The sequence below is a fragment of the Acanthochromis polyacanthus genome, chromosome 4 (genome assembly GCF_021347895.1).
Source record: "Acanthochromis polyacanthus isolate Apoly-LR-REF ecotype Palm Island chromosome 4, KAUST_Apoly_ChrSc, whole genome shotgun sequence".
Taxonomy (NCBI): domain Eukaryota; kingdom Metazoa; phylum Chordata; class Actinopteri; family Pomacentridae; genus Acanthochromis; species Acanthochromis polyacanthus.
The window spans coordinates 19,044,499-19,069,936 of NC_067116.1; the positions used below are offsets into that span (position 1 = coordinate 19,044,499).

General features: G+C 40.2%; 1 protein-coding gene across 2 annotated transcripts in view; it reads right to left on the bottom strand.

Annotated features, from left to right (window-relative positions):
• Positions 1-721: 721 nt before the first annotated feature.
• Positions 722-25,438, bottom strand: part of kank4 (KN motif and ankyrin repeat domains 4) — an 89,972-nt gene continuing 65,255 nt past the window's right edge. For both annotated transcript variants that reach the window (XM_051946910.1, XM_051946911.1), the window contains exons 3-10: positions 21,406-24,924; positions 16,598-16,691; positions 11,710-11,979; positions 8,692-8,776; positions 8,192-8,411; positions 7,917-8,059; positions 7,229-7,429; positions 722-3,922 (exon numbers count right to left, since the gene is read on the bottom strand). In XM_051946910.1, coding sequence (XP_051802870.1) covers positions 3,803-3,922; positions 7,229-7,429; positions 7,917-8,059; positions 8,192-8,411; positions 8,692-8,776; positions 11,710-11,979; positions 16,598-16,691; positions 21,406-24,924 — 4,652 coding nt within the window. In that variant the 3' untranslated portion in view covers positions 722-3,802. The remainder of the gene's footprint in view (positions 3,923-7,228; positions 7,430-7,916; positions 8,060-8,191; positions 8,412-8,691; positions 8,777-11,709; positions 11,980-16,597; positions 16,692-21,405; positions 24,925-25,438) is intronic.

Genomic DNA, 25,438 nt, shown 5'->3' on the forward strand with positions numbered 1-25,438 from the left:
CCAATGTGAAACTAAAAGTAGTTAATAAAAGACAAACGCTCACATTTGTCTACCATCTTGTAGTAAAAAGACTTCATGTATCAGAATTAGAAAAAGCTTTATTGCCAAGTGAGTTCGCACTCACAAGTGATTTGTCTTGCTAACTAAAACGTACAAAATTCATGGAAAGTTAGTTGGACAATGAGATGGCAAAAATCAGTAAGTAATAAATATAAAATGCAAATCTAAAGTCCACATAAATATGACAATCTACATCTAGAGTTCTGATAAATATAAAAATTCTAAACCTAAGCTCTGGTAAATATAAAAAAACAAAATCTAAATATATCTCAACTGATGTTGCCTCCCAGACTCGTTTGTGTATCGTTACTCGTCTAGTCACTGTGGTGGGTTTGCCTGAACGAATGACTAGTGGTTGTTTTTTAATTAAAAAATGAAATAAAAATTTTATTTGTTTGGATACATTACCTTTGTTTACAGGCACCAATTCAATAAGGATCAAACATTTGCATGTTCAAAAAAAAAAAATCATCTATTTCCATTAAATGTACTTTTTTCCACAACTCTATATAGGGCTGTGTAGTATAGTGTATCAACACTTTTTAAAATCACTGTTTCCCATGACAATTTCATAAATCGCATGTTCCGACCCATGATATAACCTTTACGGCTGATGTCTTCTTTCTGAAACCATTGGGGACAACATAAAGTAAGCACTTGATAACTTTTAAATCTTTATTTATTTAGAAGTAGTTCTCCGGTTTGTAACAGACAAGCCAGTTGTACAAGGAATATTACAGAGAGGTCTTTACATCTGACTCTGTCCTGTACATAGACTTTAATTCTCTGACTGGTATTCAAACAAGGGAGACGTTGCCGTCATAGTCCTGGTAAATGTCACATCTGCTTCATATTTCCCCTCCACATGTCAAAAGTAGCATAAAAGGGCACATGACAGTCCACAACCTCGTCAGTTAATATATGTACTATAACCATCCAACCAATCAAAGGTAAGTCAAATAATCACATCATCAGGGAACACTCAGTATAATTTTTAATCATCTTAATTCCCCCTTGAGAAGTATCATTTGAATATTTGTCCATGCATACATAAGTATATTATATATGATTTAAAAATATAGCATTTGGAATAAATACTTCATATAATTTTTAGAGCAAACTGTCAGACAATACTTGTTATATACTTTTCACAATACTATATGTACATATATTTGGCTGGATTTACAGGAACAGATAAAATACATACATTTAATCCCGCGTGAAACAGATTCGATTTCAGTTCTTTGGTGTTTGGCCAGATGTGAAATCTTATTACATCAGGGTCACACTGGATTAAACATAGATGTGACTTCTATAAAGACGTAATATGCAGGCACGGAAGACCAGATGCACCAGAAACTTCTCAAAGCACAGATCTGATCGCCCTTTGGCTGTCTGAAACGTGGGAAGCTACACTGACTTTTCGTGGTGTTCTTGAATATACAGACAATCAGAAATTTGAGAAATTGAGATTTACTGATGCTGTAAATGCAGCGTCATTGTCGAGAAATTCTGTGCTACTTTGTGACTCAACAAATGAGGATAACTTTACTAAGCCACTGATAAACATGTTCAGTCAATACATGTAGCTCCATGTAAACCTTATGTGATGAGTCTATCTTCATATTCAGTCTATATGAGCTCCCATGTTTAGAAACTGTCTGGGAATAACAAAACATTGGTGCAGGATCAATGGTCAGATCATGCTGTAAAAAAAAGTTTACGGAGCTAATAAGATGCATTGTAATAAAAATTTATTGTGATGGAAACAAATGATTACATTTGGAATCCAGCGATAGTAATGCCTAATAAGATGAACTGAGATGTTTCATTTGTAGATAAGAAACAAACACTAGAAAGCTCTCCAGAGTTTGATTAGTTTTCTAGACTCTTGAATCAGTACAAAGTAATTTATTTGCCGACTGTAAATGCAAACTGGATCACTGTAGACCACAGATACGGCAGTTAAATTTAAAATCGAGTGGTATTACCCTTTAAATTCTACCTTCAGTGACCCTCACAAACTGAGTTTACCCCATTCAGAGATCACTTTTAAGAGCATGTTTACCTCTAGCTATCATGATCCAGAGGAGGATGAGGAGGCTCACGGTGAAATGAAATCATTAGAAATGAAATTCTGTTATTTCATTTATTATGTAATTATATTAAGTTAAATTACTTATCGCTTTGTCTGACATGTGAAGTGGTCACTGACATGGGAAACGCTGAACTGTAAACATTTTATAGGACCACTACTCCTGCTTTACGATGCTTTAGGAATGCGGGCTTGTGTTAAACAATAGAAAAAGACTTTACTCCCTGGGAAGCATGGCGTCTCTGGGATGGAGGACAGTCATCTGATTAAGGCAAGACCGAGCTCACTCACCCTACCTAGCTTCTGACTGACACGGTAATATTTCATTAATATTGCTTCTTAGACTGTGAAAAACAACCTCCCATTTTTGTAGATTTATCATGTTGTCAGTTTACTGTTTTGAAATATCTATCTCTGCTAGTCCTATGATCCATGCCAGTATAGTTAAGTTTGCTACATTTTTTTTTCTTGGAATGTGTCACAGCCAGCCTGACATTCATTGTGCATTTTGTAGCAGTTGCATACATGATTTGAAACGAGCAGGCGAACAAGACGTACATTATATTTGAACTGAAGGATGGAGAGACAGAGAGAGATGTTAATCATGACAGACAGTATTACAACATACTGCTGTTTAGTATCACAAGACAGCCAGTAGGGGGAGTAACTGTATTGGCATGCAGCACCTTCTGTTCGGTACAATCTTCTTAAGAGAAGATTTTTTTTTGTCTATCTTCACTCTGGTCATATACTATATTATAAAAATTCTTTTAGTGTCCAACAGCAACATTTTATCTCCGACTAAACCATTTGTTTCAATAATCCACACACGATGATCAGTCATGTCCCATATGTGAATAAAACATGATTACTATGGCAAAAACAGTACAATAAATGATGTCAAATAGCCACTGAACTGTTAGAAATTGAGGATCTATTCTATTATTTAAATGTATATTGAACACTTTTGGAGATATATATTTATATATACTGTAGTTTGTTCTGGACACCGATATTAGAGAGGACTATTTACTGTACACAAACACAATAAAAAAAGTGCAGTACAAAATACAGTTTCTGTGTTTGTATGGTTATAATCTGGTAGAATAACATTCTACATATACTATGTTCTCAATAATGGCTTATGTCCAAATATGAAAAGAACAATGTCAATGTCGTAAAAGAAAAATAGAAAGAATGTTATATTTAATATCATATTTCAAAGGTAGATCATGTGCTTAGTATTTTGCTTTAAGAGTTACATGATGATAAGAAGCAGCAGTTCAGAGTGTCTCTCTGTCCACTTGTCATTCTGTTTATCCTTTGTCCTGCTTTATATTATCACCCTGTGTCTTAATCAATATCTTGTCAATCACATTTGTCACCATGGCAATAAAAAAATCATCGATCCATCCGGCTCGTTTTGTTGTCTGTCCACTTCAGTGGTTGATGCAGCATATCCATAAACACCCACAGGGCACGTTGGCAGAGATGGTCTCAGAGGTTTCAGTGTCGTCCTTACATATATGTCCTGTCTGGTGTAACCGTGTGTTCATTTCACCTTTTTCCCTCCATGTTGGGGGGCAGACGGTCATGGAAATGGAAGAATTGTGGCCGGCGAGCTGGAATGGTTCAGGGAACTCTGGCTCAGAGGAGGTCTGTGGTAAACATGGGCTCAGAGGCCTTAGCCTCAGCCGGGGCCTTCAGAAGGTCAACTATGTCTTGGTGAGAGGCTCCCTCTGCCACCGACAGAGCAGTCTGACCATTCTGGGGAAAAACAGAGACAAAATGAAAGAGTTTCACATCAAACACATTGCAGTGACTGCTGTGATCCTCATGGTGGCAATGTTGCTTTGGTTTAAATCCACTCTCTAGTAACTGAACAGTCTATGAACTGGACATTAGAGCATGAATGTACAGTACATGCTACACCTGTCCTGATAATGATACAGATAAGATTGCTTGATGAACTGGGCTCCGTATCTGAAAGTAAGTTTTAGGATTGTACCTATCTAATAAATCCAAATACAAGTTAAGCAAAGATGAAAACATCTAATTTTATATCTAAAGTATTTCTAAAATTATGTAAAATGTGGAACAAATATACAAGTTATAAAACAAATACACTGCACTTTGTGTTATTGTAAGTTTAACATATTTAATGTTCTACATCCTTTTTTAGCACACACAATTTGCATACAAAAGTTGCCTACAAATAATTTAGTTTATCTATTGACCAAAACATACATACACATTCAAAATATATTATACACTGACACTGATAAAAAATGTATGTATCTTTCGGGTCTGAAAAGAGAAGCTGATGCAGAAGTGCCTTAAACCTGCATTCTTTCTAACAGCCAGCAGGAAGCGACACCTCTGGTTGCAAAAAGAAACCCCATTATATAAAAATCTTTGAGAAAACAACCCGACTTTTCATTTGATCTGTTACCTCAGTAAACATTTTGTGGTCTCAGTACCTGTTTTCAAGACTTGAAAGAGTATGTTGTCTATTTGGTAAATTTTGGTGCCCTTAAAAGTGAAACATACAATAAAGCAGGGCATGGTTTGGGCAGGACTACTGTGTGGTTTAAAGATCACTACCATGCCAGTGTGTGCACTGTCCTTTAGTTCTCAGTCAGTTCCACCTCTTGCTTGTTAAGTCTGGTCTCAAAAGAGCAACATAGTGACGGCCAAATGTCAAACTTGAAGCATACAATCTGTGATAAAAAGGTGTTAAAAAGCCCACATAAACTCATACATGAACACCAAACCAGCACCACTGTGGGTTATCACTTGTTTTGTTGTTTTTACATTTAGAAAACAAATGCTATGAAATTAAGCATTCAACCAGCACTGGCAATGCAGTTTTGTTTTAGCTGTTGTATTCTTCTACAGTGCAAGGATTTGTCACTTATCAAGCATTCAAGTCATGCTCTAGCAACAAATAACACAAATGAGAATGTTTAAACTGTTCTTGTGTCCTTGTAGATAACAGTCTTCCTAACCTGCTGCTGAAAAGTGCAAATCTCTCCATAACACAACCACTTGCAAGCCCACTTCTTCACAGTTTAAAAAGGGTTGTGTGCTTGACACTGAGACACCAATGAAATAATCCAGCTCTGCATTTTCCCAGCTGACAAAACCGGCCATGCTCTGTGATGGCTTCTGTGATGCTTTTGTTTGTAACTTTCTGCTTCATTCTTGCTGGGTGCTTTCATTTATTCTGCTAATCAAAGTCTGGGTATTAGGTTTTACAGCAAACAAGGCGGCACGATCTGAGAGACTTCCTCACATGGGAACGTAGTTGTCTGAAAACAGTATGAATGTTTTATATTATTCTGTACTGCTGTAAATTCTCCCAACTTGTTAAACAAACTGCTTGACGTGCATGCATATAATTTCGAACCGCTTGCCTCAGTTTTGAGATATTCTGCCTCCGCCACCACTAAATACAGTGTGCGTCACATGCTGTCAGAGAATCGTGGAGCAAATGATCTACCAAAGACACAGGTTTGATTTACAGGATGATTTAAAGTTGTGCCTGTATACAGTAGATTCATCTCTGTCATCCACACAGCACGACCAAATTCATATTATATAATTTACTGAACTGTTGCACCAAACACTTCATGCTGAGAACACATGAGTTGTGTGCAGTTTGCAACAAAGTCGTGCTTGGACAGAGGACGGCGACAGTCATGATTTCATTGTTCTGTGTCTGGACACCTCAAACTACAGAGTGGAATTTACAATCTAAAGAAATCAATGCGGCCTACTAGGCGGAACAATCAATCTACTATGTGTAAGCCGGCCACCAGCCACTGTATGACGACAGCAATACTGAGCATCGAACACTGGCCAGCCTAATATTTAATCACACATTTCAGTGCATCTATGAGCGAGGCAGTAGAAGCCATGTGACAGTTTATGTAATACAAGCAGCAAATAATTAGCTGCTATAATGAAGCAGTGAACTGAATTAGACTAATTAGACAGTCGCTCCATGTACAAATAGGCCGCTATGGGGACACAGGTGAATTCCCAGCGAGGCCACCTTTTGCTACAAAGAGCACCTCTGCACCTGTCTCAAGTCAATATTTTGTACAAACCAACCAACCGCAACATTGACACAACACTCATCATCTGCTTATAGTGTAATTATCTGCTGATAAATCTTGTGTTCCGGGATTCATGTGGATGTTACTTTAACATGTACCATCCACTGTAACATTGGATCAGAACAAGCACCCCAGCAGGAAAATGCACACTAGGAACAAAGCATAGAGCTCAAAGTGTAGACTCCCCAGATCCCAATCTGATCCAGCATCCACATGACGCTTCAGAACAAGCCTGATCCATAGAGGGTCCACTCGGCACCCCAGCAGGACAATGCATCCTCCCACACAGCAAAAACTGCTCAAGTGGCTTGAGGAACACGACTAAGAGCTCAAAGTGTTGACCTGGCCTGCATACACGTGGCCAAAATCCCAGTGCCAGAAACTATGGGACACTCCCAGAGGTCCTGTGTCCATGTCCTGACAAGTCCGAGCTGTTCTGGCATCATGAGGAGGACCTACACAATGTTAGGCAGATGGTTTTAATGTTACGGCTGATTGGTGTGTGTAACATTCAAACGTTAACCGATGAGTCAGCTTTCAAGATCTGGGCTCAGTTTCACTCTGTAACTTGTACAACATTGTAAAATAGTTCAGTCCTGACAGCATACCAAGACAACAGTACATCCACATGTGACAGGCAGAGCTGTACCTGTGTAGTAGAGGACTACTGCTTCTGTCTCCAGATGGCAGGAGCATGATTCAGCTCAGATTTACACAGTGTTATATGGACAGGAGGGGACAGTAGTGGAGCCACACTCATTATGCAGTAAAGTGCATGCCACATAGTATGGATATATGCAATTTCTGAAATTGTACAAACCCCTCAAATTATGTTCAAATACAAGACAAGACAAAAGTGTTGACGACAACCCTTTCAGAACCCATCTCTCCTTGACTTGAAACACCTACAAGTTTACAACTTACAACAAGTCTTTACAGCACCACAGGATACCTTATCTACGAGGCTGGTGTCACAGCGACCTGTCTCCAGCAACAGACGAACGATGTTTGTGTGTCCGTGCTCGCTGGCGCACATCAGGGCCGTAGATCCCTCGCGGTCCTGAGCATTTACATTCGCACCGCAGCTCAGGAGCAGCTTCACCATGGCAACGCGGCCATGGCTTACTGCGAGCATGAGCGCTGTCTGACCCGCCTAGAAAAAGAGTGAGAGAAACAGAATTAGAATTAAACAGCAAGAGGGCAGCTATGAGGGGAAGATATTTATATATGAAGAGCGATGCAGCGTCGGGGATGAGGGAGGAGAGGAGGGAGCAGGGAGGGGAAAGTGATGAAGTGTTGAATCAACTCTTGTAATCTCACTGTGCAAATAGCAGCTATAACAACGATTGAAAGTTTATTTTTACACATACATGCAAGGTCCTGTGGTTTCAGTATGCTTCTGTAACTTTAAAAGCTATTCCTTTCCTCTTCATAAATTCTGTATGGTCTCTGCTAAAGATAGTCCTGCAGTGGAGAAAAAACAGCTGACTTCAACATTCTTCTTGTAAAGTGACCCCTGATTTCTCTGGAGGATTCATTTAAATCCAGCATCCTTTACAATAACACCTCATCCACAGCACAACAAATCATTTGATATTCAAGGCGACCCACGTGCCAGTGCGGTATTTACTGTGTATTACCTGTCTGGAGCGCGCGTTGACGTCACCCAGCTTCAACAGTTGCTGTGCCACCTCCAGATCATCAGGGCTCTCAGCAGCCGTCAGTGCAGCCAGCATCACTGGAGTGTAGCCCGCCTTGTTCACATTATCTGTTTCACATAGACCTGGACACACACAGGGAGTGAATAAGAGAGATGAGAAGAAATTTCGTGCAAGGTTACAGTATCTTGCCTTCAGAGTCTGTATTTTTGTTCTGAATTCGGTTGTCAGTGTAGCTGAATGTGTCTGCAACTCACCGGTATCCAGCAACAGTTTGACCACTGAGAAGTTAGAATGAGACACACTGTAGTGGAGGGCCATGTTTCCATTGCCGTCTGTCAGGTTAACAACATATGGTAGCAGAGTGGGTGTGGTCAGTCCCACCTGTCGTAGGTATAACCTGACTGTATCTGCCTGTGAGTCTTTCTGACTGGACACCCTGAACCACTCCTGGTAGAGCACCACTAACACCTGCCGCTGAGGAGAGAGAAATGAGACCAAAGATATAAAATAAAAAAGCTGCTGGTGACAGCATTTTTTACTGCTCCCTGAGCATGATTTTTACTGTTTGGGCTGTTGAGTAGCTTGCAATTTCCAGCCTAAGGAACAGCACTATAAACTAAATTACTCCACACATTTCTACTTTATTAAGTCACAGAGTTTAAAAGAAGATCAACACAAAAGAAAACAAAAGATTTCTCCGTTTTAGAAATTGAATTACAAAGATTTGATTATTTACAGCCGAAGAAATTCTTACCATTTCCTTATCAGGGGATGAAACCTCTTCCATTCTGTCCTTCACATAAAGGCAGGCGTCTATAAATCCCTTGTCAACTTTTTCTCTAAAAACAATAAAACAAATGATAAAGTAAGGAGTGTTACATTTGAGAGCAAGTAAGCTGGTGAGGTTGTGCAGTTAGATATACTGTTCAAACTGGTGTTGTTATGTTGAAATCTTGTCTTGTCTTATGAAATGTAAAAGCAGAATTTTACTGCTGCAGAGATTATTTTAAACTACTTTTGGATATATTCAATATTATGCATTAATATACTGATTATTTTCTCCATCAATTGACAGTTTAGTTTGTGATAAATCTGAAAATATTTAAATATATCACCACAGTTACTCAGAGGTCACAGTGAAATCTTCAAAATGTTCATTTTTTTCCACCAGTTCCAAAAAAATGTCTATATTTCCAAATAATGATGAAAACAAGTAAATCTTGTGAAGCTTAAACCATAAAATGTTTCTCTTTCCCAAAAAAAGACCTGAAACAGTTGGCTAAATAGTTGCTAGCTATACATGCCTATATATAGACACATTCTGCATAGATATATTTTATATATATACATGCCAATGAAGTGACTAATGAATTAACTGTTTTAGCTGTACTTATATTAACGACAGTGTAGTCTAATCATTAACAAAACATGATATTTTATGAGTTTTCACTATGTTTTGTGTGCAAAAATCTTAAATTGTAAAGTAACCTCAGCTGTCAGAAAAATACAGTCAAGTAAAAAACGCGACTTCTCTCTGAAATACAGTGGAGTAGAAGTATAAAGTGTCCTGAGACTCATATTAAGTACTCAAATATGTTCATAAGTGTAGTATTTAGTAAAGGTGCTCAGTTACATTCCATCACTGGCATGTTTGACATTTTCTTGTACCGTCAAACTCTTTGATATTTTTGGGTCAGCCAGCACACTTCACACCCAGTCCTCCTATTGTTTTCTTTTTCCGCGTTAATGTGAAAACACCGTCACGCCTGAGCAACAAGACGGCCAAAAGACGACTGCTTTGGTTCTCGTCTAAATTCTGTGAGATGAAAACAAGAAAATCAGCGATGTCTTGCGAGCCTCCACAGCTCACACACATCAGTCAGCAGTCTGACACACTGATAACACATGCAAACCCCAGTGGTAACAGTTTGCACTGATTCACTGCCCAATAACATCCACAGAGTGCTCAAAGTGGACATCCATCATGTAAACTGTACATCTCCGGCTGCTTAGAGCCTCAGCAGGTTACAATGTGCACTGTACTTGTCATCTAACAATAACACACATGCGCAAGTACACACACACACAAAGACATAGGAATGATGAGACAGGTGCTGAATGATGAGTTAATAGAAGCACTGTCTCATCCCAGAATCCCCACCTTCTGTCTGGCCCTGTGGCCCTCAGCCCTGCCCAGATGCCTGAGACAGATAAGTGATCACTCAGTGACAGGGAGGACAACACTCCTGGTTATTTGTTTTGTACCAGACTCCCAGTATTTCACTGTGTGAAATGTGTCTGAGATCTTTGATAGGATGAGAGCAGCTTGTGTTCAAATGTTAACTCAAGTTATGTGTCTGCCTGTGTGAGGTTTACCTAAAAGTGTGTAACACAGCAGGTTATGGAGTATGAGTGAGTCTATGGAAGGTATTAAGAAGTTAGCGGGGTTTTTGGAAAGTAAGGGTAGGTATGAATGTGTTAATTGGATTACTGCGTATGTGTGGAGCCCATCATACTGAATATCGAAGCCTCAGCTGTGCATACCTAGCATCACTGCCATCTACATGACAATACAATGTACTGCAAGTTAAGTTTTAAATGATTTTATTAGTCCGCCAAGGAACGGTGGAGTGATGTAACCGTCGGTGTACGTTTGTCTGTGAATTTGTCTGTCAGCGATGAACCGATCAACATATTCATCATATCAATAATTCAGGCTTGTCAGCTTAATAGCTTTGAACCAGGGTCTTCATTTTCATCCAAGTTGTGCGTGAAAATAAGTTGCTTAAAATGCCACAGATACAGGCTACACCGGAAACATAAATATTAAATATAATATCCCCGACATAGAGAAATATATTCCTTCTTCAGATATGTTACCAGATACAAACCATTTAAAATAATATCTCTATGTTTTTACATTGTAGACTCATGTGCTTCTACATAACTCAATTAGAGTACATATACATATCTACATTTGTGAAGAAGATTTGTATTGTGCATGAGACAGCCCTGTTTGGTTATTTTGATGAATCAGTTAATTTGATGAAAGTGTTCACCTCCTTGTGTGCAAATATTGCACAGAACCAACTCCCCTCTAACTACTTTTCAGGGGCACCATCACTGCATCCTGGGCTTAGCACTGCTCAGAATGACTGTAATCGATTTAAACAAACACAAACTCATCAGGGTATTTTTCCCCCCTACAGCACCATGAAATTTAGGTGTGTCCAGATGATTCTGCAGCACTGACACAGCATTATGTAGATAGGTTTGGCTATATGAGATTAATTAGTTGAAAACTCCTGAATGTGTGTTTTCATATCCGATTGGGACTGTACACTATATGAATAACAGGTGATAGTGACAAGATATTCTCATTACAAAAGTGAGCTTTGATAAACTTCCACATGCTTGTTCTCTCAACTGGCACTTGAATTTTGTTATTTGAAATATATCACTGGGCACTTTACTACTTGCAAATATGAAAATATGTACTTAGAGAAAACAATGGCAACAATAACCCTTTATTCCTATAAAATGTTTTTATAGAAATAACATAAGATGAGGAAAGGTGTAAAGGGTTATTTTTATAAAAATATTTTCAAACATTTTGGGAGAAAACACAAGCAGTCCATGTGATCAACCAGTTCTTGCAGTACCCATGTGGTATAACTAGCTGAAATAGGCCAGTTTCATTTAGGCAGACTTAACATACACACTCCTAGCTATGGTGTAAGCCCTTAACACACAACTCTGCCGTCTGTCTCACCCTTCAGCTTGCTCTTCCAGAAGATCATGGCTGCTTTCTGGATCCAGCAGGCCTCTTTCGACTTCCTTTTCTTCAGCCACAGCACCTCCTGCTTCAGCTGAGGCCTCTGCATCTTTTCCCTGCGTTTCTGCTCCCTCCTCAGTCTCCTTCTGTTTCTCTTCCTCTTCCTCCTTCTCCTTCTCCACCTCTGGCTCTGAGCTATCTTCTTCCTCCACCTCAACCTTCGACTTCTCGTCTCCACTGGACTCCTCACTGGATGTCGTCTCGTAGCTTGAGGAGGACACAAATAAGTAGACATGAGCACAATTATGAAAGCTTAACACCGAAAACTGCACAAATCACGTGCTAATGCTTGTCCATTCTGAATGTCGAATGATTTATCAGGTTTGACTTTAAAAGTGAGAAAACCCCCTAAATAAACCATGCAAGATACTTTTGTCTTTCTCAGGTTTAGAATATTTACCTAAGTTTCTTCCCTTAAAGTAATCATATGTATAGAAGTTTAATGCACATGCAGCCACATCAACGAAACATCTAAGCAGGTAAAACTAATATGGGAGCAGAAAAGTCAACTTCAGTCAAGGCTGAGTAAATACTAACGGGTCGTTCCCCGCTAGACCTCAAATATGACATGAGAAAGATGTTTGTCTAAAGCATCCTTTGCCTAGACATCCCTTACCTAATTAAACATGTACATAAAAATCCATGGGCGTGTTTGAACTCTCACATATGCAACCTTGGACAAAACACAGCCTTGTTCAGTGAGGAAAGGTTACTGATGTATACTTAGAGATGTGGAGGCTGGCTGTGGTGTGTGTGTGTGTGTGTGTGTGTGTGTGTGTGTGTGTGTGTGTGTGTGTGTGTGTGTGTGTGTGTGTGTGTGTGTGTGTGTGATCACTGCAGTGCATCATGAAGGCACCTCTATGAGGCCAACCATCAGATAAGTCCGATACTGAATGCCACTGATTCACGATTATTCTGAGACACACACACACACACACACACACACTTGCGCACACTGACACACCGCACCACAAGAGGCGTTCAGGGGCCACGGCATTCTCTGGATTCCTGAGCAGCTCAAGGGAGAGCAAAGATACACTGGACCATCCAAAGGGAAGAAATACAAACTTCCCACTTCCTGGTGCGGGCAGAAGCCTCAGGATATTTAGAGATATAAATATTGTTGTCTGGCATGTTTGTCTCATTATGAATAACATCTGCTCAGATTTCATCAGAATCCAGCAGTAAAAAATAGAAATACCTGGATATTTATAGTAAAGAAGAGGGGTTAAAACAATGGCTCAAGAGACAAACTATTTGTAGACGAGTGTTTTTTAAAAGTTATTCAAAGCTTATGAAACATATTAGTGTATGTTTACAAGGAGTGGATCCTTGCAGTACCACAAATTATTAATTATTTATTCTTGAGAAAAGCTTTTGGAGTATGTTTGTAGGTCACTGTGAAACAGGGAGGAAGGAACAGAACTCTCAACAACACTCTGAAACAACACTGGAAAGGTGAGCAGGTCAGAAAGCAGAGAAGCTCAGGAATGTAAGATCAGGAACACAGGAATAAAACAAATGCACTCATGGCAGCCATGTACCTAACTTGTAAGATGTAATACCTCCCAACTATTTCAGACAGAACTATTTCATATAAGTGATGAGAAACACTGGAAATGGTGAAACAAGAAGAAGTCTATGATGAAATGTGTGCACAATAAATGCTCTGCTTTATAATCTTTTGAAAGACAGAAGACAAGAACATGTTGTGTTTTTACAACCACTGAAGTGTTAAAATTAAAGCAGTTTCATGTGTTATGATACTCCTGTTTACAACATTTTTGACCCTTTAAAACAAAGAAATGTCAGTTTGCGATTCATGTGTCTCTGGGTGATAACAAAGTCCACCAGAAAAAAACAACTTTTATATGCATTAAAGTCAAATTAGTGCATCTGAATATTTAAATCATTTCAAAGGCCTAAAGAGATACATAAATATTTTATAATTCTCAGTGACAAAGACAAAAAGGGTTAGAAGAATGTCTGAACAAATTGCTATCATTTGTGTAGTTTAAATATCTTTTCCACTCTGCCATCCTGTTATCTCTCGGATGTACGTCGCCTCGGATAAACGCGTCTGCTCAAATGAAATTGTAAATTGTAAATTGTTATCTGACCCCTCAGATTTAGGCGTTTAGAAACACTGCACAAGATGGCACATTGATATAGGGTATTTTACACAAAACGACTTTGACTGTACACACAAAAATTTATGATGACAGTTTGTTTTCTGCACAAAAAAATAATAATGAGCTAATAGGCGTCTTAGCTGCTGCAGCTTTACACAGAGAGAGGATCACTGTCTAGCCCTGTGAATACAGCTGAGGTAGTTACTGTCTCTGTGTGTGTGTGTGTGTGTGTGTGTGTGTGTGTGTGTGTGTGTGTGTGTGTGTGTGTGTGTGTGTGTCTCTGTGTGTGTGTGTGTGTGTGTGTGTGTGTGTGTGTGTGTGTGTGTGTGTGTGTGTGTGTGTGTGTGTAGCTGTGCATATTACCATTACAACCATTATGACAACTACTACTATTATTATTACTACTGCTATTACCAATTATGATATAAAATTTAACACAGAAATAAAATGAAATCAAATAAGGTTTAATTAAATTAAACCCCAGGATTAAAAAGAGCTTGAGTTCTCCAGCAGGGAACTTTAGAGCTGAACGGCTCTGACTCCAAAAGCCTGATCACCGTTACTTCTGAGTCAGGAACAGCCGGTATTGTGCACTCTGAGGATCTGAGGCTGCAGCAATCCAGCAATATAGCTGGAAGCTAAACTTTAAAAGTGATCTGTAAAATCTCAGCCAATTCTAAAACTGACTGGCAAACAGTGAGGAGCGGCTATAATAAGGCTGATAAGATTATGTCCTCTGGCTTTTGTTAGGAGTGTAACAGCTGTGTTGTGTACCAGCTGAAGGCCTGGGATTGTTCAGTTGTTCAGCCCGGAATGCAATTAATTAAAATAATCTAAGCAAGATGAAATAAAGTCATAGATGTCCTTCTTGAGATGTGGCAGAGAATAAAAAGAGCTGATCATTGGGATGATCTGCAAATGATACATGAATATGTCTTTTAGTTTGCTTCACAATAGTCACAATAAGCCATTTTCCACTGCAGGAACTTGTGGGTCATTTTAGGACAGCCTGAAACTGTGTGTATTTTGAACACAAGAACTGCCCCAATAGAACATCTGTCAGGCTGAAAAATTGAAAGAAAAAAAAAGTGTTGTAAGGGGCCTACTGGTAGTTGGTTAAACTCGGAGACAGCAAAAATGATTGGATAATTTCAAAAAAAGAACAAAGCAACAAGAAATCTACCACATACAGTAAGAAACCCTCCATTGTTCTGTTTCTCAGGTACTCATAGAACTGAAGATACGTCCAGTAACTATTAGTTATCCCTGGACTCAACATTGTGGTTGAAGCTGTCAGACACTGCGATTCAGACAAAAATGCTTGAAGGTCAGATTCAGGGGTCAATGTTTATGCCACCTCCCCATAATAAGTTGCTTTTTCTCAAAGGGTAGATGTACACTTAGTTCTGACAAATGGTTAAGGTTAGCCAAAGTCAGGGTGGGAGGTTAAGTAAAGCATCCAGAGAATTTGTCAGTAAATACAATGTCCTCACAAGTTGCAAAAGCACGTTTTTGTGTGTGTACAGGTGTTTCATGTTATAAATGTAACACCAGGCAGCTAACAGATTCACACTAGCCAAAAAAAAAACATTCTCCCTGCGTAGAGATACACCTTTGTTCTTCCAACCGCTACCATCTCCTTATTTAAAATTCATCAGCTTTCACAAGCACACACACAAACACAGACACACACTCCTACACCAGCATCAGCCAGTGCTGACATAAGCACGCTCACACACTGACAACTGTGCACGCATATATCACATAATGTCAAACACGGATACGTGCGCACACAGATTCACACTTGCAGTAGCAGCAGTCAGGTCAGATTCAGGGCAGTCTGTCTTCAAATGAGTCGCTATGACAAAGTGCAAGAATGTGGAAGTGTGAGACACAGCTGGGCTTCAAAGTTCAAGCCAGATGATCAACAAGAAAGCTGTCACATTTAGCTAAATAATTAAGAGTAACAACTGCTGCTTAGACAGTACATTTTGATCTTGACTGATATAACCTTTAAAATGAATGGACTGAATGGACCAGTGGCTATCTACACACACAAGTGTTATAAGTATTTCAGAGACTGAACCTAAAAAGCTCAAAGTTGAATGTATTTGACTACTTATTTACTTTACAAAAATTGAATAAAGAAAAAAAGAAAATTAGTACACTGAAAAAAAGACAATTTCTGTATCAACTGAAGCAATTGGCAACACACAACTGAATTAAGTGTATGTAATGAAGCTAACAAGATAAAATTGATGTACCTAAATAATTTAATTTCTCTCAAATTACTTGTTTGCTTTGCTGCAAGTTCTTTACAAGAGCAAATCAACTTGTTTCAGGTTTTTCCCACCTAAGTAATTGCTTTACCCACATGTAAAACATGATTATGTTTTCCTTTTCCTTACTCTGTATTCCTACTTTAATAATGATTAATGTTTATATATATATATATATATATATATATATATATATATATATATATATATATATATAATTTTGGCATTTTTTAAAAGGAAAACCATCTGGCAGATTTCGGGGTTCCTAGGGTTAATTTTCCTGTAAAAATGAAAAACACCAAATGAAAAAGTCACACACACATACCACCAAAAACAGAAAAAAACAAACAAAAATGCCCACATAGAAGTATAAATCACACAGAGATTGGATGTTGATTAAAAAGAATATTTTACCCTCCATTCACCCCAACAAACTTCAGGTTTTTCTTGGCTCCTTTGCTCCCCTGCTTGTCAGCAACACCATTTTTCTTCATAATAGATTTTAGACCTGGTGAAAACAGGGACAGAGATAGAGAGAAAAGAGGAAGAAAATGAGAGACCAGGAAAGGAAAAAAATCATCACGTTTCTGTGGAATTCACAAATGTATTTGTGTGGTGTCTGTGTGAGCAACTAAACACAGTTTACAGTATGATGTTTACCCGAGTGTTGCAATTTTAAGATCTGTCACTTCCACACGTGTATGGTTTGGTTTAGAAACTAAAATTGCTTAATTTAGTAGGGAACCCATGTGGACAACTATAGTTTGCAAATCTTTCTTTGTGGAAGTATTAACAGTATGTCTGGCCGCCTGTTTCTGTCTGTGATTGTGTCCTTATGGGAATGCCAGTGCTTTTTGGAAGACATTGAACAACGTATGAATGCAATTACAAACAAGTGTAGCTCATCAAATTATGTGAAAACACTGCTAGCACGGGAACAGGAAGCTAGCGCCTCATCTATAGGCTCCACCTCTAAAGCTAATGTGAGGGAACAGCTTCCCACTGTCAAGAGAAATGACCTCTGCTTTAAAAAATAAAAAAGCTTACCTGAAGACATTAAGGATCTCACTTTACTTGTATGATGACAGTTACATGGAATTATAAAGCACATATTCAATCAAATCAACTTATTGAATAAAATCAACTTACTTCAGACTTTTTCCATTTTTTCAATGTAAAGTGCACACTGGGGCCACACAAAGTATTGTGCAGTATACACACAGGTCAGGATTACATGTCTTATTGACAACATACAACCTTGACATTGTCAGGCCTACTTATACATGTGACTGCCCCCTAATTGATTCTGCATGGGCTCCTTTGCTGACCCTCCCTTGGCTCTAAGCCCAGTAAGGCTATCTTAGTTGTGCCTGACAGCAGACATGGTGCAGAGGATCTGTAATGTTTTATGCAAGGACATTAAGGATGTGGCTTTGAGCCAAAAACCACCAGCAAAGAAGATCCTAGCGACCACCCTCTCTGAAGAATGATGCTGTTAAATCGAGTATCTCTCAGGAGACGGCAACCCAAAGTGGGAAAGTTTAGAACATTTTTGGAATTTGAGTATTCCTATCGCTAGCTTCTAATAAATAAAACAAAGGTGTGATTTAACATTCCCTCACTTTGTCAGAAATCTCTGCGATACTTTGCACATTTATATAAATCCCAAAGCTTAACTTGAGTCTCTGATGACTGGGAAGAGTGAAAGTAATGCTTTCTGTCGCCAATATTATACACACCAGCTGATATGACGCTGAAGATATCAGGCTGGGAATTTCAAATGTCAAGGCTGCAGACGGCAACCTTCAGAGAAACAGTGACATTCTGAAAAGACCACATACACACACTTCGCTTAAAAGCACTTCTGTATACTGTACTCCCTGCACTGAACTCAACGTGAACTCTGAACGTAAAATATGAGCGTGATAGCAGAGCGATTCTGTGCTCGAGTTGCTGGCCAGAAATGGAACAGCGAGACATTAAGGGAGGGAAGAGAGGCCTCGTCTGTTTGATGTATGTGTGAGGGCCTGAGCTGGAGTCCACTCAACTGGGTACTGCAAGTAAGTGCTCATATGCAAGCATGCACTCCCCCGTATGAGTGTGTATTCTTAAATAGTTTGTGGAACACGAAATATGTGTTTGATGTGCTCTTGGAGGTCACTGAACCATGCCATTTCAAGTCATCAATAGTTACTACATCTTTGAAACAGATCATGTATTGCATATCGACTGAAAATGTGCTATCACCACAGCTATGAATATAAATGTGTTCTATATGATAAATAGAAAAGCAAGTTGTTCCAAGTGATAAAGAAAAAGCCTAAGAAGTAGATCAGGTGGTAAAGTGGATTGTCCACTAATCCCAAGGCTGGCGGTTCAATCCCCGGCCCTGCTATAAACCAGACTGTCCTTGGTAGCGGTTGTGTGTGGTGTGAGTATCTTAATGAAAGACATGTTGCATAGTGCTTTGCAGACTTGAGCTGATACTGATTTGGTCTCTGTATTGGTAAAGAAGTGCTAACAATGCAGGTAAATGTGATAAATCACAAATTCTGCATGCTTTGAAAGGCCTTTTCAACAGTGGTTGAAATCTTCAAATTTGTCATTCAGTGTTGGTATGGTTATTACTAGGGCTGGGACTTTAACATGTTAATTTCAATTGATTAATTTCAGAAAAAATAACTCATTAAAAAAAACCAACACATTTAATTGCACCTTTCTCAGTTCCCTCATTTCTGGCACACCGGTAACACTGATAAACACTCCAGCCCGGTAGGTGGCGATAATGCACCTAAAGTCTGTCTACCAGCCGTGAAGAAGATTCACAGGAGTGATGTTATAGACTGTCGATGAGTGATGTCAGCACACAAGGAAGTTTTAACAGTGAAGGAGACTGCATTGAGCTTGCTGGGAGGAAATTTTTCTTTTAAAAATCTTCCCAATGGCAGCTTGTATAAAAACGTGGCTATGTGCAAATTGTGAAACAAAGAGTTTTCTTGTCAACGCAGCACTTCAAGCTGATGGTATCACCTCAATGCAAAACATGTTGCTGTGTTAGCACCAGGGCTAACGTTAGCTATGACAGTCCTGGTACCGGCTAACGGTGTAGCCATCCCATTATAGACCACTTTAGAAGACACTCAAAGTGCTTGAGTTTAGAAAAAGTCTTACAATGTTGAATATAATCACTATAATTGCACTTTGAGTTGCAGTAATCTGTGAATGTAGTAGAGACACAAAAAATGCAGATAAATATAAATGAAACAAGCATTTTTGTGGTTTAAGTTATAATTCTGCCAAGGAGGCAGAGCAATAACTTAAACCACAAAAATTCTGTCTGTCTTTTAATAACTTAATGGTAAACTTTTAGTTTATGTAAAAAATATTTTTGTTTATAAATAAAACTTTGTATTCCTAAAAGAAAGAACCATCAAAATGACACCATTTATCAGACCCAGTAACCGTGAAAACAGAATGAATCTGTGGATTTTCAAATTTTGAAAGTCCTTGAACTACTTATGCTTATTATGTGCCGTACGATGGAAAAACTAAATCCAGGCTTTAAATCGTTAAAATCACTTTTTTTCTATATGTCACATTTTAAAATGATCTATCCATCCATCCATCCATCCATTATCTATACACCTCTTAATCCTTACTAGGGTCACGGGGGTGCTGGAGCCTATCTCAGCTGACTTGGGCAAAGGCAGGGGACACCCTGGACAGGTCACCAGTCTGTCACAGGGCTACACATACAGATAAACAATCACACTCACATTCACACCTATGGGCAATTTAGAGTAATCAGTTAACCTCAGCATATTTTTGGACTGTGTGAGGAAGCCGGAGTGCCCGGAGAAAACCCACACATGCACAGGGAAAACATGCAAACTCCATGCAGAAAGATTCAGGGAAGGCCAGGATGCGAACCGGGATCTTCCAGGTACAAGCTGAAAGTGCTAACCACTACGTCACTGTGCAGCCCATTTTAAAATTGTATTAATTTTGATAAATTGAAATTAAACACACTTACATGTCTATCATTTGATTCAACTGTCAACCAAAATTTATTTGAATTGAAAAACTTTACTTATTGTGTGAAATATTGCTATTTGACAAAAATGTGATTAATCGTGACGAATTAATTACAAAGCCTGTAATTAATTAGATCTTTTTTTTAATCGTGTCCCACCACTAGTTATTACCCTTGACATACAACCAATCACACCATGCTGTTTGTAGGACTTTGCTTGAGTTATGACCACAGATAGAGAAAGCTGTATCGGAGACAAATTATTCATCCATCCATTATCTATACATCGCTTAATCTTCTGTAGGGTCGTGGGGGGCAGGAGTCTATCCCAGCCAAGTCAGGGCAAAGGCAGGCTACACGCTGAACAGGTCACCAGTCAATCGCAGGGCTTCAGAGCCAAATTAGTGTATTTTAAAAATATTATTCATTTTGAATCTTAAAAAATAACAATACTTATGTTAGGAAAAATGCAGAATATCAGATCCAATAATGAACCAGGCTGATATTCGTTCGATCTCTCGTCATTGGCCTCCAGGCAAAGAATGACCTTAATTTCGACCCAGTACTGCATGCCTAATAAATCAGGTAATCATTGTGTTGATACAGCACTACTGACAGAATGACTGAAAGACATAATCCGACAGCATAACATTCGAATAGTGTTTCTAAATAATTGAATAGGACTGGTGTGGTTTCAGGTTTCAGAGAAAAGAAAGTCCAGCCACTAAGAGAGACCAGCATGCTGTAGATACACCACTTTGTTCTCAGTATGATAGTAAGAGTGTGGGCCTAACATGAGCTGAGAAATATGCGGGTCAGCAAAGTTAAGAGCTCTACGTATACAAGTGGCACCACAGAAATCTACCAAACTGTTGTGACATGTTTGGCTGTTCCTGTTGGAATTCTATAAATATACATAAATATAAATTAAATAATAACTTCCAGGGAAATTAATATTCCCGACTGGGAAGCTGTATATGTGTACATTAATAATACCATCTCTTTGCAATTGGAGATCATACGGAACTTGTAATTAAGTGGCATAGCTAATAATAAAACAATATCATTCTTTGTGAAGGGATCATTTAAAAAATGTTAGAGACGAACGGATTCAGCTCACTGAGTCTCTTACATGTACGTAAGCAGCTTTCAGACAGACAGATACACAAAAAATGAACTACAGGCCTACCTTGTTCTTGCTGTTTGCTGGCAGCAGCTGCTTTCTGGCCTGGGGAGTAGAAGGCAGAGAGGACGCTGAGGGAGCTGACCAGTTGACTCTGAATGGAGCTCATTTTGGAAGGACCAGGTTTCCCTGCTGGTTTCCCCGTTGTTGTTGCTGCAGGGGTAGCTTTCCCCGCAGGCTTGGCTGACGTTCCCTTTCCTGCCTCTGCTCTTTTCCCCGTCGTCTGTTTCTGCGTGCTGGGGCTCTCCTGCTGGCCTGGCGTCTGTTGAGCTCCGGAGCCGCTACCCAGCTGTGCCCACTGTTCTCCTAGAAGCCCCGTTAACCGAGTTACAACTTGGCCCAAAGCTGCAGGCGATGTTGGCGACTCACTGGATCCGCGACGAAGAGGTTGAGTCTCACCGGTGTCACGACGCGAAATCTGGGCCTCACTTGAACCACGACGCTGAGCTGCTTCGCTGGAGCCTCTGCGTAATGATTGTGTTTCACCAGCCTCTTTGTTAGGAGGCTGAGTCTCACTGGAACTTCTACGAGAGCCCTGAGACTGAGGCTGGGCATCCGTCGATACCTGGCGAGTTGGGCGGGTCTGGGCTTCTCCTGACCCACGTCTAGAAGCTTGTGACACACTAGATCCCCTCTGTGGTGCTTTAAGCTCTTTAGAGTCCCGACGAGATGCAGAACTTTGAGGCTGAGATGGGGGTTGAATTGATTTGGGTCTGATCTGGACTTCACTGGAGCCTGGAGATGGACTCTGAGTGGCAACTTGAGGCTGTGATTGAGATTTTTTCTCACTAGGTTCCTTAGCAGGCGTCTTTACTGCAGTGCGGTCCTCAACCTGAGACACAGATGGGGTTTGAGGTTTTTCCTCTGGTTCAGACACTTGTGCTTTGAATTTAGCATCAACCTCAGGTGCACTCTGTATCTGTGGCGAGGGCTGAGTTTTTGTCTGAGGCTGGGTCTGCTGGGATTGTGTTTCACTGGATCCCCTACGAGGACGGACAGGTACAACCTGAAGTTGAGGAAGGGACGGCTGCACCTGCTCCCCTGAGAGCTTCCGGCCTCTCTGTGGTCTTACAGGAGCTACTGTCTTCACAGCTGAAATCTCTGCTGATACTACAACAGTGTCAGTGACCACAGTTTCTTTGATTGTTGCACACACAATCTCCCCTTCTACTATTTCTTTCTTTTTGTCAGACTCTGGGGCAACCTGTTTCATTTCAACAATTTCTGTTTCTACAGTCTTTGGGGGTATATCTTCTCTTGCTTTGGAGTCATCTTTTGCAAGACTCACTTTAAGCTTATCTTCAGCTGTTGCAGGAACTGGACTGGAACCCTCTTCTTTCTGGCTTACAACATCTGAACCTAAAGTTTGTAAAACTATGCTTTCTACAGCTTTAACGGAACTCTCTGCAACTACTTCTGCCGCCACACTTTCAATGGTTTTTTCTTTTGCTTCTATATCTTCTGTTCTTTCACTGACTACAGTACCTGCATCTTCTCTTTGGCTGGCTACATCTTCTGTCACTTGACTCCCCACTTCTGCATTTCTGCCTGGGTTGTTGTCCTGTCGTCTGTGGGTCTCTGTCTCAGTCTGTTGGTCTGTCCTTTGCGCTACTTCTGTCTCTGTCACCCTGTCCGCAGTACCTACCCTTTCCGTCTCTGTCCCTCGGTCTACACTGCTGGCCCTCGGTCTCTGTGGATGGTCTGTCACTGTCGCTCCATCTGTCTCCGTGACTTGGTTTACCCTTTGAGCCACGGGCGTCTCGGTTGTCTGATCCTGAGTGGTGATCCTTTCGGTTATTGTGCCTCGTTCCATGCTGTTGGCTCTGGGTCTGGGTGGACTCATCTCTGTTATCGATGTTTCCATCTCTGTCACCTGGTCATGAGTGTCAACTTTAATAGTGACTGTTCCTTGATCTATACTGCCGGCTCTTGGTTTGGGTACACACACTTCCACACAGATTTTATCAGTGTCTGTCCCCTGATCCACTGTACCAGGGGATTCTGTCTCTGTTTCTTGGTTGGCAAAGTCTATTCTCTCTGTCACTGTCCCTGTGTCAATGCTCTCTCTTCTCGGTCGATCGTGTGCTTCTGGCGTACAAACTTCCACTCTCATTCCCTCACTCATTTGTAGTATTCTCTCCTCTTTCATCTTGTTCTCCTCTATTTGTTCTTTTAAAAGAACATTACTTCTTTCGAGTTCTTGGCTAGCCAGACTAAGTTTAGCTTCCAGTATCATTAACTTCTCCTGCAGATTCTGCATACTATCTGGGTCCTCAGGTTTTCCTTCTTGTGATGCACTGCTGTCTTCAATACTGCTAGTCTCTGCTTCTTTTATAGCCACCCTGAGTGATGTTAAATCCTGTCCTGCAATCTCCCGTGATAGCTTTTGCACTGCATGCTCCAGTGGACTCTCTAATGTCTCTTTTCGTTTGTCAGATTTGTCTGATGGCAGTGTTTGTCTGTCCAGTTCTTGTGCTGACAACCCACTCATTTCTATGTGCAGTGAGGAACTGTCTCCCTCCTTTGGTAAGGCTTTAATTTTCTCTGTCTCACCTTGTTTCTCTTTCCCTGATACAGGCTTTGCAGGCAGAGGCTTTGAGTCTTCTAAACCTCCAGTAGGTTGACTAATCAGAGCCAAATTGAGCCCTTCTGAAGGTCTGTGTCCTTGTGTCCGGGGGCTTGCCCTAGCATCATAACTTGTGGCTACTGTAGAGGATAATGTGGAAACCTGGGTTTGGGCCTTAGCTTGCAGCTGAAGTAGAAGCTGCTCTCTCTCCTCCCTCAAAGAGCAGATCTGAGCCTTTAGCTCTGGGATGGTTTTAACCTGCTCTTCCAGCTCTCTGACCCGCTTCAGTGCCACTGTAATCTGCTGGTGAAGCCCTGCCCGATCCTGGGGAACACACCGTCTCTCTGTAATGTCTGGTGAAGCACGAAACATGTTCTCTGTTGAGCCATTTTCTGGTGTTCCCACAGTACGGTCAGGACTGCTTGAATCTGAACCTTTACGTTGCTGTAGGGTGATGGGCATGCTTGAGGCTCTGAGCAGATTTGGACGACTTTGAATCCCCACAGCTTTTTCGTCAACACCTCGAGTCCCTGTTCCTGCTTCATCTGTAGGTTTGGCTGAAACATAGCCGGTTCTTTGACTGGTTGCCCCTCTGCTGCTCTGGCTGGAAGTTCCCCCTTCACTTGCTCTGAAGTCAAAGATTTGCTGGACCTCAGTCACCCGTGATTTAGGCTTGGGTCCCAGAGTGGATGTCCCAGACCATGAACTGTCTTTTTCTTTTGGGACAGGCCTTGCTCCATGTCCAGGAAGGCTGAAATTTCTAGGTAGAGTGCTGAACTTAGGTGGGCCTTTTACTCTGCGCTGGATGTGGACCCTTTTGATGGTGTTGCCTTTTTCAATATCATCAACATACTTGAGGAAGTCCAGGTCCAGGTGGAAGCCGTAAGGGGTCTCCACTGAGTAGGGCAGCTGCTTCCTTTGAACACCGCCCTCAGTGGCCTTTGTCTGAAAGCCATTGGCTGTAAGGAATTAACATCAATCGACTGATCCATTATTCAGTCAATGGTTCTTCACCTACTGCTACTACTAATAATACCAGCTGAAATTGAAGAACTAAACACATGTAATTACTCAGCAAAATGAACATAAACCGAATCATAGATTATGATCAGCATTATTATTCCTTTTCATCCACTTGTACAGACAGGCTGTACTGAGCTGAACACATGGTGCTTCATTATGTAAACCCTATCACTTACTGAGAAATAATTATCATGCAGTGATTGCGCCAAAACAAACTAAATCAGCATGTAAAATGTTGCTCATGCTGTGCCAGCTTATGAATACAGTATGAGACAAGGGTGGTTATCACCTGAAGAAAATAAGCCCTTAGCTGCTTTCAGCAACATACAGCAACAAAAAGCCAAATGTTTCATTTTCTTAATGTCATCTAGTGAATTGTATAACCAACAAAAAGTTTATGAAAAATCTTCATTACTATTTACTGCTCTTATATCTGTAAAAAGATGCGAT